The sequence below is a fragment of the Oenanthe melanoleuca genome, chromosome 19, assembly GCF_029582105.1.
Source record: "Oenanthe melanoleuca isolate GR-GAL-2019-014 chromosome 19, OMel1.0, whole genome shotgun sequence".
Classification (NCBI taxonomy): Eukaryota; Metazoa; Chordata; class Aves; order Passeriformes; family Muscicapidae; genus Oenanthe; species Oenanthe melanoleuca.
Window position 1 is genome coordinate 5960044 of NC_079352.1, and position 14130 is coordinate 5974173.

The 14130-nt window shown below is 52.3% G+C and overlaps 2 protein-coding genes across 8 annotated transcripts in view; one reads left to right on the forward strand and one right to left on the reverse strand.

Annotated features, from left to right (window-relative positions):
• DTX2 (deltex E3 ubiquitin ligase 2) overlaps window positions 1-12245 on the forward strand; it is a 34259-nt gene extending 22014 nt beyond the window's left edge. For 3 of the 6 annotated variants that reach the window (XM_056506906.1, XM_056506907.1, XM_056506905.1), the window contains exons 5-10: window positions 2654-2785; window positions 9823-9893; window positions 10411-10569; window positions 10655-10816; window positions 11380-11469; window positions 11590-12245. In XM_056506906.1, coding sequence (XP_056362881.1) covers window positions 2654-2785; window positions 9823-9893; window positions 10411-10569; window positions 10655-10816; window positions 11380-11469; window positions 11590-11814 — 839 coding nt within the window. In that variant the 3' untranslated portion in view covers window positions 11815-12245. The remainder of the gene's footprint in view (window positions 1-2653; window positions 2786-9822; window positions 9894-10410; window positions 10570-10654; window positions 10817-11379; window positions 11470-11589) is intronic. The other 3 variants (XM_056506909.1, XM_056506910.1, XM_056506908.1) reach the window with 1 other exon arrangement.
• Window positions 1-14130, reverse strand: part of SH2B2 (SH2B adaptor protein 2) — a 241493-nt gene that overhangs the window by 133925 nt on the left and 93438 nt on the right. The gene's annotated exons all lie outside the window — the stretch shown is intronic.

The window sequence follows — 14130 nt, forward strand, 5'->3', positions numbered from 1 at the left end:
CTGTGCTTGTATGTCTGTGTGGAGTTTGAGTTCCACAATGGGTATGCAGCTCAAAAAACCAAAAGGAAGTTTGTGGAACAAATGGTGGGTTTTTGATTTTTTTTGTTTGTTTGTTTGTTTTGTGATGATTCATGATGCTGGCAGGCAGTTTTGGACATGCTATTCCAGGTACAAGGGGGGCTGTGTTACAGAATAGCTGAACTCACCTGAAGTTCTGTGGCTCCTGCTTTTTGCTTTGTCTGAATTTTGTTGCCCTCTGCCATTGAGAGTCTGAAGCCAGTTGTTCAGCCTGTGCTTCTGTTTTCTGGGGTTTTGTTGGTTTTTTTTTTCTGGGCTCTGCCTGCTAATGTTAGCAAGACAGTATTGATCTCTTCAGAAGAACACATTAATTTTGCATTTGCCTATCAGACAGCTGTGCGTGGGTGGTGATAATCCCTGTTAGTCTTTGGACTCGCTTCTCAAATGTCAGTCTGTGCCATCAGTGCTATTGCACTGCTTAGAAACAGCTTTTTTAGAGACAACTTTTCTATTCCTTTTCTGCACCAGTTCTAGGAATAGTATTGTGCAGCCTCGGTGGGGTCAGACTGAGATGATTTCCCCAGCTGTGGTGAGAGATCTTCCCTGTCTCTCAAGAATATTATTCTTCCAGCCTCTCTAGTCAGAATTGCTGCTGTTCTTCTTGGAATACCTCTGACTGTTCCCTGCTGGAAGGGGAAAGGACCTGAAAGGTGCAGGGGGCAGCTTTGGTGCTGCTGCTGGGCTTTGGGTCTCAGCTGTACTCATGAAAAAAACAAGCAGCACTTGTTCTGGGGACATTTAAGCTTTTCCTTAAGGCTTCGTGGGAGTAGTGCACTGCTGGCTTTGATGATGACTTGAAAGCTTGCAATAGGCTTGTGGCCTTTAGTTAGGACTTAAAGGGAATTACTTTGTTGGTGAAATTTCTGGATCTGGTGAGCTCTCCTTGGCTGTGCCTGGTGCTGCCAGTAGAGCAAGGAGTACTAACCCAGTCTTTGTATGCTTTGGAGGTCCTCCTCTGGCTCTGCAGCTCCTGGGAACTGGGAGAGCTCTAGATCTCAGATCTAGATTCCCTTTGAGGGTGATCCATTGCTGCCTGGTTACCTATTTCCATTTGGAAGTACATTTCACCATCCATTGGGCAGCTTGGTCTTGTGGTCAGCCCAGCTCTTCTAAAAGTTCTTGGGTAACCCTGGGGAAATTCCTTCCTCCCTCTCTGTCCCACTCCCTTTCTGGTGAAACCCTTCCTGTCTGTCTTTTGGCCCTTAAATGGGAAAGTTTTACTAAAAGCATTTGACTTTGGTTGTCAAGAAAGGAGTTGAACAGCTTCTGGAATATTTGTGCTCATACCTTAGGAAAAGGAGGTACAAATTGTGGTCAGCACTGTGTAGGAGTAATTCTGCTTGTGAGGCACTGACACAGGCTTTGCACAGGGGATTTGTAGGCACAGGACACACGTTCTTGACTGGTTGCATATTTGAGGCAAAAAATAGTCTTACCACTTGCACACAAAGCTGATGCTTCCCATCATAACTCAACTTTCAGTCATGTGTGGGCAAGGTGCCTCATTTTTGTCCTGAACAAATGTGCTCTGGAATCTTCCTTTTCCTATATGACTGAATAGAGGCTTGTAAAAATGAAGTGCTTGGAAGTCTCAGCTTTGGTCATGCATTACTGAGCAGGAATGTCTGCAGCATTAGGATGTGGTTTGTGAGGTCTGCCCTCTGAGGGAATTTCTGGGGAAATGCTGGCTTTCAGGTTTTCTGCTGTTGGTTTGCAGCTATAAGCATTTTTTTTTTTCTTATTTCTGGTGCTGGCTGTTGCAGGTGGGAGGTTGCTCTTGGGAAAGCAAAAGCAGGTGTTCTCTTAGATGTGAGAGAGCTGTATGGTACCTTGGAAATGTTATGATTTGTAACCAGCCTGGATTTCATAGGCAAACATCATCTTGGATCAGCATGATCAGTCCTGTACCTTTCTGTGTGCCAATTTTACCTTCAGGGAATGGCTGTCCTTTTTAATGATTCATTAGTTTTCTCAAACTGCATCCCATGGATATACAGCTGGCTGGGGTGGGGGAGGACGAGGATTGCATTGCTGCTGGGAGTGTGAGGGAGGAGAGGGCTTGGGGTGAGTGGGGGCTGTGTGGGGCAGCTTTGCCCTGGTGTTTGAAGGCAGCTCAGCTGCACTCTGGGGATTGCTTCAGTGTGACACTGTTGAAATAAGTGGCTTTAGGGGGAGCAGCAGAGCAGGACCTTTAGGGGTTATGGGTGATGCCCTTCATCCTTCAGGGCTGCTTCCAGGGAGAACTCCACACCACAGCAGACTTGGTGCCTGAGAAACCCTAAAGCCCAAAGAGGAAGGTCCTCTTTACACACCAGCACAGAGGGTCATAGACAAGACATGTGCCCACATTTCCCTCCCTTAATTTGCTGCCTGCCCTCTGAAAACCTCCAGATCCTCTCCTGGTTCTGACTCCAACCCTGTTACCTCTTGGACGTTTTATGCCCTCAGAACTAAAGGCTTGGGTTTTATTTTATTTTACTTTATTTTTATTTTCTTTGAAAGGTTAAAGTTTTTTTTTAATGAATGTGTTTCCCCATTGTTTCCTTCCTGCATGTTGACCTCGTACCCACTGTAGGCATGACAGCTATTCTGATGTCAGCCGCCGGACTGCCCGTGCACCTCACCCGTGTGCCTCAAGCTGCCAGCACCCATAAGGCCACTAAAAAACACAGCTCAGTTAAGGAGGGGAGGAAAGTGTCCAAGAAAGGTAGTTCTTGCTCAAACTCTGGTATTTGCTTCCATCTTCTCTTTATCTCTCTGCCCCCCTCTTTTCCTCTTGTCTCTATCCCCCCCACCCTCTTGGCTCTTCTGGTTTGACTGACAGTGTTCATCCCAGCCAGGGGAGAAGCAGGACATGTCTCCCCTGGCCTGCAGCGTCTCTGACAGGCTCTAAAATAACATGGTAAAGTAGGTGTGGTCTTGTGGTAGGTCAGCTTGTTTCCACACAAAATTAAAGCTGGAACAGATCTGTTCTCTGCATGTCAGACTCCTCCAGCTTCCCCTTGTGATCCTGCTGCACCCTCTTAGGGAGTGTCCACATACCAGGACCTTCTGAGGTGTTGGTGGGATGAGTCTGAGAGCTGAGGGACCATTAAGAAGAGCATCAATTCTGTGTGTACTCTGCAGTGAGCCATGCTTGTCGTGACTGAGTCATGGGATGACAAGGATCTCCCAGATAAGCAGGTTCCTGAGTCATGTAGGGCTTTCTAGGTCAAATTGCAGATGATTTGTTCTCTCCACCTCAGTCTGGGATGGAGTGGAGCGCTCTCAGGTGGACATGCTCTGGCAGGAAGGGATGGATTACCTCATCTCTTGCTGAGTGGAGCCCCCTCCAGGGTAGGGCTTTCATTTCTCCTCTTCATGTCTCACTGGCACCCCTCACCTTCCTAGAGCCTGTAGATCCCAGCTGAGAGCCTGGATCCCATCCATGTGTAGCAGCCCTGGGACTCTGCAGGGGTAGGTGTGAATCCAGCCTGGTGTAGCTGTAGAGGTTGTTTGCCAACCATGGCACAGGGGTGCCAACCACCACCAAACCTACAGCATGTGTCCCCCTTTGGATAAGCCAAGTGGGAACTGGAGATGTTCAACACAGATCTCTACATTTAAGAAAGGAACGAGCCCAGAGGTGGAGAGGAAGGGGCACGTGCCTGTCAAGGGAGGTTTTTTTGTACCTCTTTCTCCCTCTTTGGAGTCCATGAGACCCAAAGCTGTCTGAAGGAGGCAGGAAGGAAAATAAAAATTAAATGGGGTTGGAAGTATTTTATGGAAATGCATTATGGAGAGAGCTGTGAGAAGGAGTGAGAGAGCAAATGTGGAGTAGGATGTGTGATGGAGGGGGAGGAGAAAGCAGGGGCGGCAGGAGAAGCAGCAAAGAACAGGAGGAGCAAAGGAAAATGGGGGGTGAAGGAGGAGAGCTGAGCAGAGGTGGTGGCAGAGGGGCTGGATGAGGACCCTGCTCTCTGGGGGGGTTGTGTGGCTCCTGGTGCTTCACTCCTGGCAGGGGCAGCATGCAAGGGCAGGAATGAGGGCTGGGTGGTGGGAGTGCCCTGGATACAGTGCCAGAAGGGAGCTGTGGTGAGGCCAGCCCCTGCCACAGAGGCACTGGCTTGCCCCAGCTGCTGGAGGAGCCCAAAACAGGCCTGCACTGATGTTGGTCACCTGCTGCTGTTTAGTGACATGATGCTGCTGTATTTAGGTCACAGGGTGGCCACAGACACAGCCTGGCTGGCTGCTGCCTTCTCTGTGGGGTCTGTTGGTCCAGGTGCTGCTCTGCTCCCAGCATCCAGCCCTCCCTGGCACTGTGCAAACAGCTAGGATGCTGCAAGGGTGGGATGTTGGCTTGTGACTTCTGAGCTGGGTGGGGAGAGCAGCAATGCAGGGCGTGGAAAGGGGAGTGGGAAGGGTGGGACACGGGCTGGGGGGTGAGAGCAGCACACACCACACTGGGTGTCCAGGGGCTGTATCTGTGCACCCCATCAGCATCACTTCTTGCAGTTCCTCAGTGCTGGCTCAGCCCTAGGGCAGGCTGTCACCTCCCTGCCAGCTCTGCAATGCCACCTGCTGGGGCTGGGGCACCTCCAGAGGAGCAGAGAGGCAACACCAGCAGGAGGGATGGAATGGGAAAGGGGCATCAAGCATCTCCTCCCACCCAGCATGGCAGTTTGTCCCAGCTGTCCTCATCCTGCCCAGGATGTGCTGCAGAGGAGACTTGCAGATCAGCCCTGTCCCACACTGACCCATGAGAAGGGGAACCTTTCAGTGGTTCACGTTGTTAAAATCCCCCCTCTTATTTTGAAAAGCAGCATTCCTGTTGGTGGGGGCTGGGATGCCAGTCCTGTGGAATGCCTCACTTCTGGGATGCAGAATGTGTTCAGTCCCTTCTTGGAACAAGCTGTGTTTGTACAACACCCCTCAGGGCTTAGGAACATTATTCTGCAGTGCAGGTACTGAGCCTGACTTTTGGCCAGACTGTTCTTTCCCTTCACAGCCCTTGATGCTGCCAGCAGACAGTGATGGGCTTGTTTTGTGCCCTGAATTTCTGCATCATGTGTTCTTTGCCACATCCCTTGAGGGTTTTCCATCATGGAGAGCTCAAGCAAGAGCTCTGCATCCAGGACTAGACCCAGTACTGTACTGACCACAACCAGCTGGTGGTGGGTGCAGTGTGCCCTTCCTGAGCCCCTTCTCCCTCTCTCCTGCTGCTGCCAAGCCCTGTCCCACACGGGTTAGGCAGCACTGGTGGCATTGCAGCTGGCTCACTGAATAGCTGGGGTGTGTTAGACAGAGGCACTAATTAGTCAGGGCTCATTAGCACTGTTGCTGCCCTGGCACAGCTGGGTGCTGCAGGGCTTGGAGAGGCTGTGGTCTCTGGGCAGCTCTGTGCTCTCCATGCTGGCACAGGGCCTGGCACTCTCTGCCATCCCCAGGGGTTGGTGCTGCCCCGTGCCAGCGTTGCTGCCTGGACCTGGCTGCAGTCTGGGAGGCAGGAAGGCAAGTGGCTTGTCCTGCTCTCTGCAGGTGCTGCTTGTGCATGCAGCTGGCCACCACAGGGCTCCCCAGCCTTTCCAAGGACCTCCAGGGACTGCTTGGGTCTGCTGTGTCACTTGTTACCCACTTCCACCTGACATCCTCTCTGGGATGGGCAGTCACTGCAGGTGCTGCAGTGATGGAGAGGAACACACTCATCCTTCCTTGCCATCCACCTGCAGCTGGATGTACAGACTGTGCCAGTGCCTATGGGATGGGTGTTGCTGGGAAGCCCCTCAGAGCTGGGGGATCTTGCTGTTCCTGTGGGGAAACATCTGCTGAAAGAGACAGGTTCAGAAACAGGGATGCTCTGACCAGCACTGATTATCCTGCTGAGGTGCTGAATATGGAGAAATCTATTGATACAGCCTTTGCAAGTGCAGGGAGCAGAGGTGATGGGAGCTGTGTGACTGTCCATAACAATAACTAGGAACAACCAGTGTCTGACCTGCAGAGGGTATTAAAAAAAGTCTGTTGGAAACCATATGGCTCGTTTTGGGCTACAGAAGGAGACATTACTGATGCAAGCATTTGGTTGCTGTGCAAGGATTCAAAACACATCTGTTAAATGTTGCCCATGGAAAGCCCTTGCTGCAGCAAGCAGCTTATTATCTACAGGGAGGAAGGGGAAGCATTAAAAACAATTTGATATTCCTTTCTTTGTAAATGAGAGAATGGTAAACATTCTTTGGCATCCTGGATAAATCCGTAGCACAGAGCTGGGCCAGCTGGTGATAAATGACACCAGTCGATTCTTCCAGTCCATTTTCAACCCACTATTGAATCCAGCAAACTCTGGGGACTGACCAGGCTTTGATGATCCCAGGGGATGGCTAGAACAAAGATTTGGATGCAAACACTTTTATGGAGTAAACAGCCCTGTAAGGAAATGATTCACTTGCTGGAGCATACGTGGCTCGTGCCATGGTCCCAGCTGCCTCCTAGCTCTCCCTGTGCTGCTGGGATGTGGCCAGCCAGATGTGCTGGCCTGCACTAAGAAGGCCATGTGGGCTTTGCTACCCTTGCTGAAAAAGAGCTCTCCCCTTCTTTGGGACTGGACTTAGAAAAATCCATCCCCAGCTGTACGGATTTCGAAAGTATCAGGGCTGGCTGGCTCTTTCTCTCTCCAGGCAGCTTTGGTGGCTCTAAATGCATTAGGGCATTGTCACAGCAAGGTGACAGGGACAGATTGCAGATGCCACAGTGCAAATCCTTCAGGCATGGCTTTCCTCAGGGTAGCTGAGGATTGCATCACCTTCTGCCTGTTTGGTTCCCCCAGCTCCATCCTGATGCCAGCTGGTCAAGTGGTGTAATGCCCAAAATCCCAAGGACTCTCCTGTCTCGCTGTTACTCAGCTCTGCACCAGAATTTTTGTCTCCTTTCATTGATTTCATTTGAATGAGCCTGGCCAGTTCTTGGGTGAGTTATCTCTTTGTTCCTTGGAGCTGCTCCAGAGAAGAAAAATCGCAAGAGATTCTGTGGAAAGAAACATGAAGAAACATCCCCCACCACCCTGAATGAGCTGACTGCTCTAAAGCTGCTCAGATCTGCTGTGCAGGTGGAAGCAGGTGAGCTGAGGCTTTCTGCCAAGTGCTGGGCAGGTGTTGCTGCTGCTGTAACACACCCTCCCTGCTCCCTTCCCTTGCTGTCTTCACCTTGGCTGTGTGTCTTTTTTTGGCTTTGCTTCCTCCAGCCCAAAGCCAGAGGAGACAAGAAGGTCATTTCAGAAAGAGCCACCTGGAAAATGCAGGTTGGGTGGAGAAGGACTTGGTGGTCTGTCTGTCTGTCAGGCAGCAGGGGATCCACAGGGATGAGAACACAGTGATCATCATGGAAGTGGATGGCATTAGGGGGGATAGCAGCTGGTCCTGCTCTTCCTAAAACCTGTGAAGCAGAAGAAGCTGAAGTCCCAGTCTCCTGTAGGGCTGTGAAGGTCTCCAGAGGCTGATTCCAACTGCCACACATGGAAAGTGCCACCCTGTGTTTGCCAGCCTGGAGTAAGACACCACAGAGCACTTGGCCAGAGGATTTCAGGCACAGTGAGCTGGGACAGCTCAGACTCATCACATCCCCTTCAGACTCATTCCTGCCTCTTGATCCTCTGCATGCAAGCAAGGTCCCAGCAGAGAATTCCTGGATTTCTTTCTCTCCTTTGGAAAAGACAAGACAAGGAGCCATGTTCCCTGTGAGGTCTGTTGATGCAGCCTTGAAGCAGCTCCTGGCACTGCTGAGCCCTTGGCCTCAGAGGTGGAAGCCTGAGGCTTGCCCAGGCTCCTCCCTATTTCCTGCTCTTGGAGCAGTTCTTGGAAATGCTTTTCTAGAGGATTTTGGCCCCTGAAGAGGAAAACACTTGCTTCTGTGATTTCTTTGGCTTAATGCATAATCCTGTAGCCACCTATCAGGCTTGGGATCTCCAGAGGTTGACTCCCACAGCCCTGCTCTGTTTGAGGTGTCACGCATCCCTCCTGCCCAGCACTTGCAGTGAGCATCCCTTCTACTCCTGGGCTCCTCTTCTTGCTCTGTGTGCTCAGCCATCCTTTCCTCCTGCTACCACTGCCAGAAATCATGGGTTTCAGGATGGCCAGAAATCCCCTTCTGGAAAGAACTCATCTTAATGTCTGTTTTCATTTGGCAGAGTCCAGCACTCAGTTCCTCAGTCATCTTAGCTAAAGCATGTTCCTTAGCTAAAAGATATTGGTGCTCTGCCTTGCTCTCTTCTTGGTCTTCTAGGGAATGAGGGACTTCTACCTGGAAGAGGATCTGTGTCATCCTTGCCTTTACCTGTTCAATACCACTTGTGGCATATGAGCAGTCCTTCCCTTCTGCTTCATATTTGTCTCTCCATGAGAAGTGGTTATCCAGAAAATAGCACCCCCTCCTTCCTGCTCGTGACAGACGTGGCTCTTTGGACTGGGGTAGCAGCTCCAGTGGCTTTCTCTTCATGTGCAGGTTTTTAAGCACAGAGCCAATGCTTGTGAACCCTCTGTCTTCCCTGAAAGCCCCAGAGTGAATGGGGAGAGCTGAAGATGGATTGGGCAGGTACAGCTGCAGCTCTGATCCCTGGCTGATCCACATGATGATGCTCTGTATCCTCCTGGGAGTGTGGAGTTGGGAGCAGCAGTGCTCTCCATGCTAGAACATCCACCTGGACGTGATTGACATTGGAGAAGGAAGAGCTATGCCTTGGCCAGCCTGTTTGTCACAGCACTGCTTTCTCCTGATGTCCCTCAGAAGTGGATTCATGAAGGAAGAATGAGGTTCCCCCAAGCCAAGTGTCTGATCTCTCTTTTGCCTCCTGCCAGGTGGAGTTGTAACTTGTGCAAATTTTCTTTTCCCAGGCTGGTGGAAAAGCCTGGTAGCTTCTGTGGCAGGCCTGATGACTGCAAAGGAGTTTGTCTCTTCTCACCCAGGGCCAGGTCCCTTGCAGAGCCATGGGATGCTCCCTGGCTTAAGCCAAGCCTTGCTAGGCAGCTCCAGGAGGATGGGCTGGGAGAGGAGGTGACAGTGGATGCATTCAGTGGTAATTTGTTCTTGTGATGTTTGTTGCTTCATCCCATGATGCCTCCAGGGACCAGGCTGCTCAGGTGTCTGTGCCTGGGTGGATGGGACCAGGATTTGTATTTGGGAAGATGCTAAGATACTGTCTCATGCTGCAAATAGGGTTAATGTTAAAAGCTTATTTATTTTATACATCTATACACTTGCCAGATACGAGTGTGTGGAAGCTCAGGACAAAGGCCAGTGTTTCATCTTAAGGATGTGGAGCTCATTGTGCTGTATTCAGAGCAGGGCCTGAAGCTCTGAGTATTGCTGGGCACCAGCTGGGGTGGTGTGGGGAATGCCTTTTTTTCTGCTTTGACAACACAGACTGTGTGATCCTCTATCTCATCAATACTGTTGAGTTTGGTCCCAGCTGGCTTCTGGTGTGCACAGAAAGTCTGGCTGGGACATGGCTGGTGTTACCTGGGGAGAACTGGAGCACACCAGCTGCAGGCAGACCTGTGGCACTCACAGCCCTAGTGGGAGCCATGGCTGAAGCAAAGCCTTTGCTGGGCTTGTAGGGATCTGTTGGAATGTTCTCTTCTCCCCCTCTAACCCTGACCTTTCTCCTTGGCATCCTGGCCAGTGACCTGCTTGTCTGCCTTGTCTCTAGCTTGCCCCACACGTGCCCATCCTACCACACAGTGTCTGACTTCTGTCTCATCTCTCCTTGTGCAGCCTCACCAACAGAGCCAGAATCAGTGGTGAAGAAGTACCTGGAAGAGCTGAAGAGTGCTCCTGCTGATGAGGTAAGATGACAGTGAAGCAGCTGCTTTCCCAAGGAAACCACAGCAGTGCCCAAAGGACCATCCTTCCTTGGGTGTCTGCTGTGGTACATGGTGCTGCTTGCATGTGAGATGGAGAGTCCTCAGCAGGTGACTTCTCCTCATCAGAGGACTGTGATGAAGGCACAGTGTGGGTTGAATAACTTATCCTGGCAGTGCCTCCCCATTTCCTTTGGAGGAAGGAGTTTGGTTTTGGTCTCAGTGCTGGGAGATCAAAACTAGAGATCAAACCCTGCACTGGAGCTCCTTTGCAGAGAACCAGGATGTAACAGTGCTCTTCTCTCTGACTGATGTCAGCTCTCCACCTCCTGGACAGTGCAGGAAGTGGAGTGGGGCGATACCAGCCAGATAAGGAAACCTGTCCTTAAATCTCAATTAAAGCTGAAGGCAAATCTCCCTGAAGCACCTCCTCGAGGCTTCCTTGGTGTGTCAGTCCTCAGGACCAGCCTGTGCTCACACCACATGGTGGTTTCTCCTCTAGGACTGCATGATCTGCATGGAGAAGCTGTCCTCCCCCTCGGGCTACAGCGACTCGTGCCAGTCCAGCAGCATCAGGCCAGAGGCAGTGGGTCACCTGAGGAACTGCCAGCACTCCTTCCACATGCTCTGCATGCTGGCCATGTACTCAAATGGGAACAAGGTACTGAGCTGGCCCATCCTCACCAGCACCCTGTGTGCAGCTGGCTGGGCTCTGGAGCTCTGATGTGGCTTCTCTCCTCTGGCAGGATGGCAGTTTGCAGTGTCCCTCCTGTAAAACCATCTATGGAGAGAAAACAGGTACCCAGCCCAAAGGGAAGATGGAGATCTCCACGTTCCCCCAGTCCCTCCCAGGACACAAGGACTGTGGGACAATCCGGATCGTGTATCACATCAGCAGGGGCATCCAGGTGAGTGCCCAGCATGCTGGCAGACAGCACAGGCTGGGAGAGCCTCCCAGAAAAGTCCTGGGATCCAGTGCAGCACTCAGCCCTTTGCTGAGCAGCCTGTGGTACCTGGAGCCAGCAGCTGCTCTGGCTGTTGTCCAACATGTGAGGGTCTCCTCCATCAGAAATCTTTTCCTGAGCAGTCCCAGCTGTTCACCTGCAGTAAAGTCTGATGTCTGCCTGAAGCAGGGAGACTGCCCATGATCACAAGGTGGGAAACATCCCATAGTCTGGTGGGAGTGAACTTTGAGCTGTGTAGCCTTTTTAAAGTGTTACCAAACCACATGGAAAAAGCTGTGGTTTGGGCCTGTCTCTCACCAGAATTTAGGTGGATTTTAGATCTGGCTTTTGGAGGATCTGTATTACTCATGTGTTGGACACCTTATATTCACAGCAATAAATACCTTGCTGCCTCTACATGGAAGAGCTGGTTTGGGATGGGCACATGTCAGATCCTGCTGCTGATGGATTGTCCAATTCATAGGAAGATGGATATGTCCATGACAAACCTGTCTCATCTCTTGCAGGGCCCGGAGCACCCCAACCCTGGGATGCCATACACAGCCAGAGGCTTTCCTCGCTATTGTTACCTACCAGACAATGAGAAGGGCAGAAAGGTGAGGTGTCACACCCTGATAACATCACCCTTCTTAAGTTGTCAAGCTCCTGGCAAGCTGCATTCATGGCACAAATCTCCTAGCTGCTGCTCCTAGCTTTGTTTTCCTTTCCCCCTCCAGGTTCTGGAGCTCCTGAAGGTGGCCTGGAAGAGACGCCTGATTTTCACAGTGGGCACCTCCAACACCACCGGGGAGAGCAACACGGTGGTGTGGAACGAGATCCACCACAAGACTGAGATGGACTCAAACCTGAGTGGCCATGGCTACCCTGACCCCAACTACCTGGACAATGTGCTGGCAGAGCTGGCTGCCCAGGGTGTCACTGAGGACTGCCTGGGCCAGTGAGCCTCAGGGGCCACCTAGTGCTCTTACTCCTGATGCCTTAAGTTCCCGTGTCCGACCACCCATCACACTGAGCAATAACAGTTCCGTGGGAGCCCTGCCCGCTCTTCACAGTTTTTTGGGGTGGGGGGTGGGGGGGAAAGGGAAGGATATTTTTGTAGAAGCTGTGCTTGTGTCTCTGGGTGGGATTGATGGCTGCAGCCAGGAGCAGCTGGGATGGGACTGAGGTGACAGATCCCCTGGGGAAGGCAGGACCTTCCTTTGGTAATGCCTGGGGACAAGATGGGAGAGAAGAGTGCCTTGCTTCCAACAGACCACCTGTAAGTCAAACAAGGTCCTTCTTTTGGGACATACCAGCTCCCTGTCTGAGGCACCTCTTGCCTCCCTCCTGCTGTGTATCTGCTCAGTCCCAATAAACTCTTCATTCTCACAGCAAGATCGTGCTCTGCCTTCCTGCTTCCTTGGGGTTTGGGGTGGCTCTCTCTGGGGAAGCAGCCTGCTCCATGGAGCCACAGACTGTCAATCCAGCCAGGAGGGGGGAGGGAAAGCTCAGCTCTACTGGAGGGACACAGTGCAGGCAGGACACTGGTCCCAGGGGTCGTGGTTCCAGCTTGTCACTGCTTTGGCCACTGGAGTTTGTGGTCAGTGGCCATGGTGCCAGCAGAGGTGACTTCTCCATATCCACCCTGTGGGAAGTTGCAGCCCCCTGCTCTTGGCTGTGAGCTGCCAGACCCATTCCTCTCATCCTGAAGATGAAAGGCAGAACCTGTCCCTCTCTCCCCTTCTTTCAGGTGCAATGGCAGTAATTCAGTGAAGCCTGTGCAGGGAGGAGCTGCTGTGCTTTGTGCTGCTGCTGCAGGGATGCTGGTGCCACCAGCTGGTGACAGTCACCTTCCTTCCAGCAGCCATGGTGGCCAGCCCAGGCACCGGCAGCAATGCCCTGGCTTGGAGCCTGTTCCTGCTCTGGGTGCTGGCACCTTGCAAGTGGGTCCATTGTCCCCAGGATGATTGTCACATGGGAGCTCATGTATTTTGAATAGCTGCCTCTTGTCACCTGGGGACTGTTTGTGGCTACTTCCCCTCCCTGTAGCCACCAGATCCAGCTGCCCATTAAATCCATCCAATCCTTCCATGGCACTGGTGCCATCTGCCATTTCACCTCCTTCCTGGAAAATTGGGGATGGGGCTGGGCTTTGTGGCAGCACTACCTTGGCCTCCTCCTGGGACCAGCACCTCCTGGACCAGCTGAGGGGCACTTTGCTTCCTTCAGGATTTTCTGAGCCATTGAGGGGTGGAGCTTTCCACAGTGTTCATCTTGTGCCTGCAGGCTCTAAGAGGAAACCCCTCAAACATCCAGTGAAATCTGGGCATGCTGCAGGAATGGCAGCTCCTTGGGAGCTGCAGTGACGTGTCTGTGTTGCTAAGCTCTACACAAATGAGCTCTGGCTGCTCCTCTCCCACCCTGCTTGCAAAAGGGAGAGGTCTTGAGTTCAAACCTCAGCTTTGTATCCCTGGATCATATTATCCCAGTAATCAAAGCAGTGAATTGAAGCAAAAATTGAAGCAGGGTTCACTCAGCCCTGTACAGAGCAAGAATTTCCTGCTGAGCCTGGCCTAAGGCATCTCCAGCAGCTGCTGCTGGGTGTGAATCAGCTGGAGCCTCCCTGCATCTGGGCTGGTCCAGGGCAGGGGCACTGGGCTGTGGTGAGCCAGCTAAGCTCAGCAGCTCATCCCTGACTGCCCTGGTTTTGGACAGGAGGCATCTCCTAAAATCCTTGTGCTGGGCCCAAGGTGGCCTAGCCCCCGTGGCAGGAGAATCCAAGGGGTGGGAAGGAGCAGAGCCAGGTGCTCAGGCACTGCGGTATAGGGAGATGCTTTGAAAGGTGGGATGAAAGCATAACCATGGGACAGAGGACAGAGCCCCAATTAAAAATAAATGCTTATGATGCTCCCACACACATTGACCAAAGCCTTGTGCCCCCCATGCCCAGCTGGAGCCCCAGGCAGAGGAGAGGGGCTGCCTCTCCCAGCCCCTGCGGTGATGGCTCATCTGCCACAGGGTGGTTATTATTAGCCCAGCCTTGACCCTGCAGCTATGCTGGGTACCCGCAGCTGAAACTGTGACTCACTGTCCCCCTGCGTCACCCACCCTGCCCCTCACCTTGCTGCTGGCACCTTGCCGGCCGGACAGCACCAGGCAGGGAACTGGGGGAGCTGGGGGGGGTCTCCGGGGCAAGGGTCGCTGGATAGGTGTGGGGGATAAGGAGGAGGAGGGACGGAGGCTGCAGCTGAGCCTGTTTTTCCCCTCTGCAGCTGGAC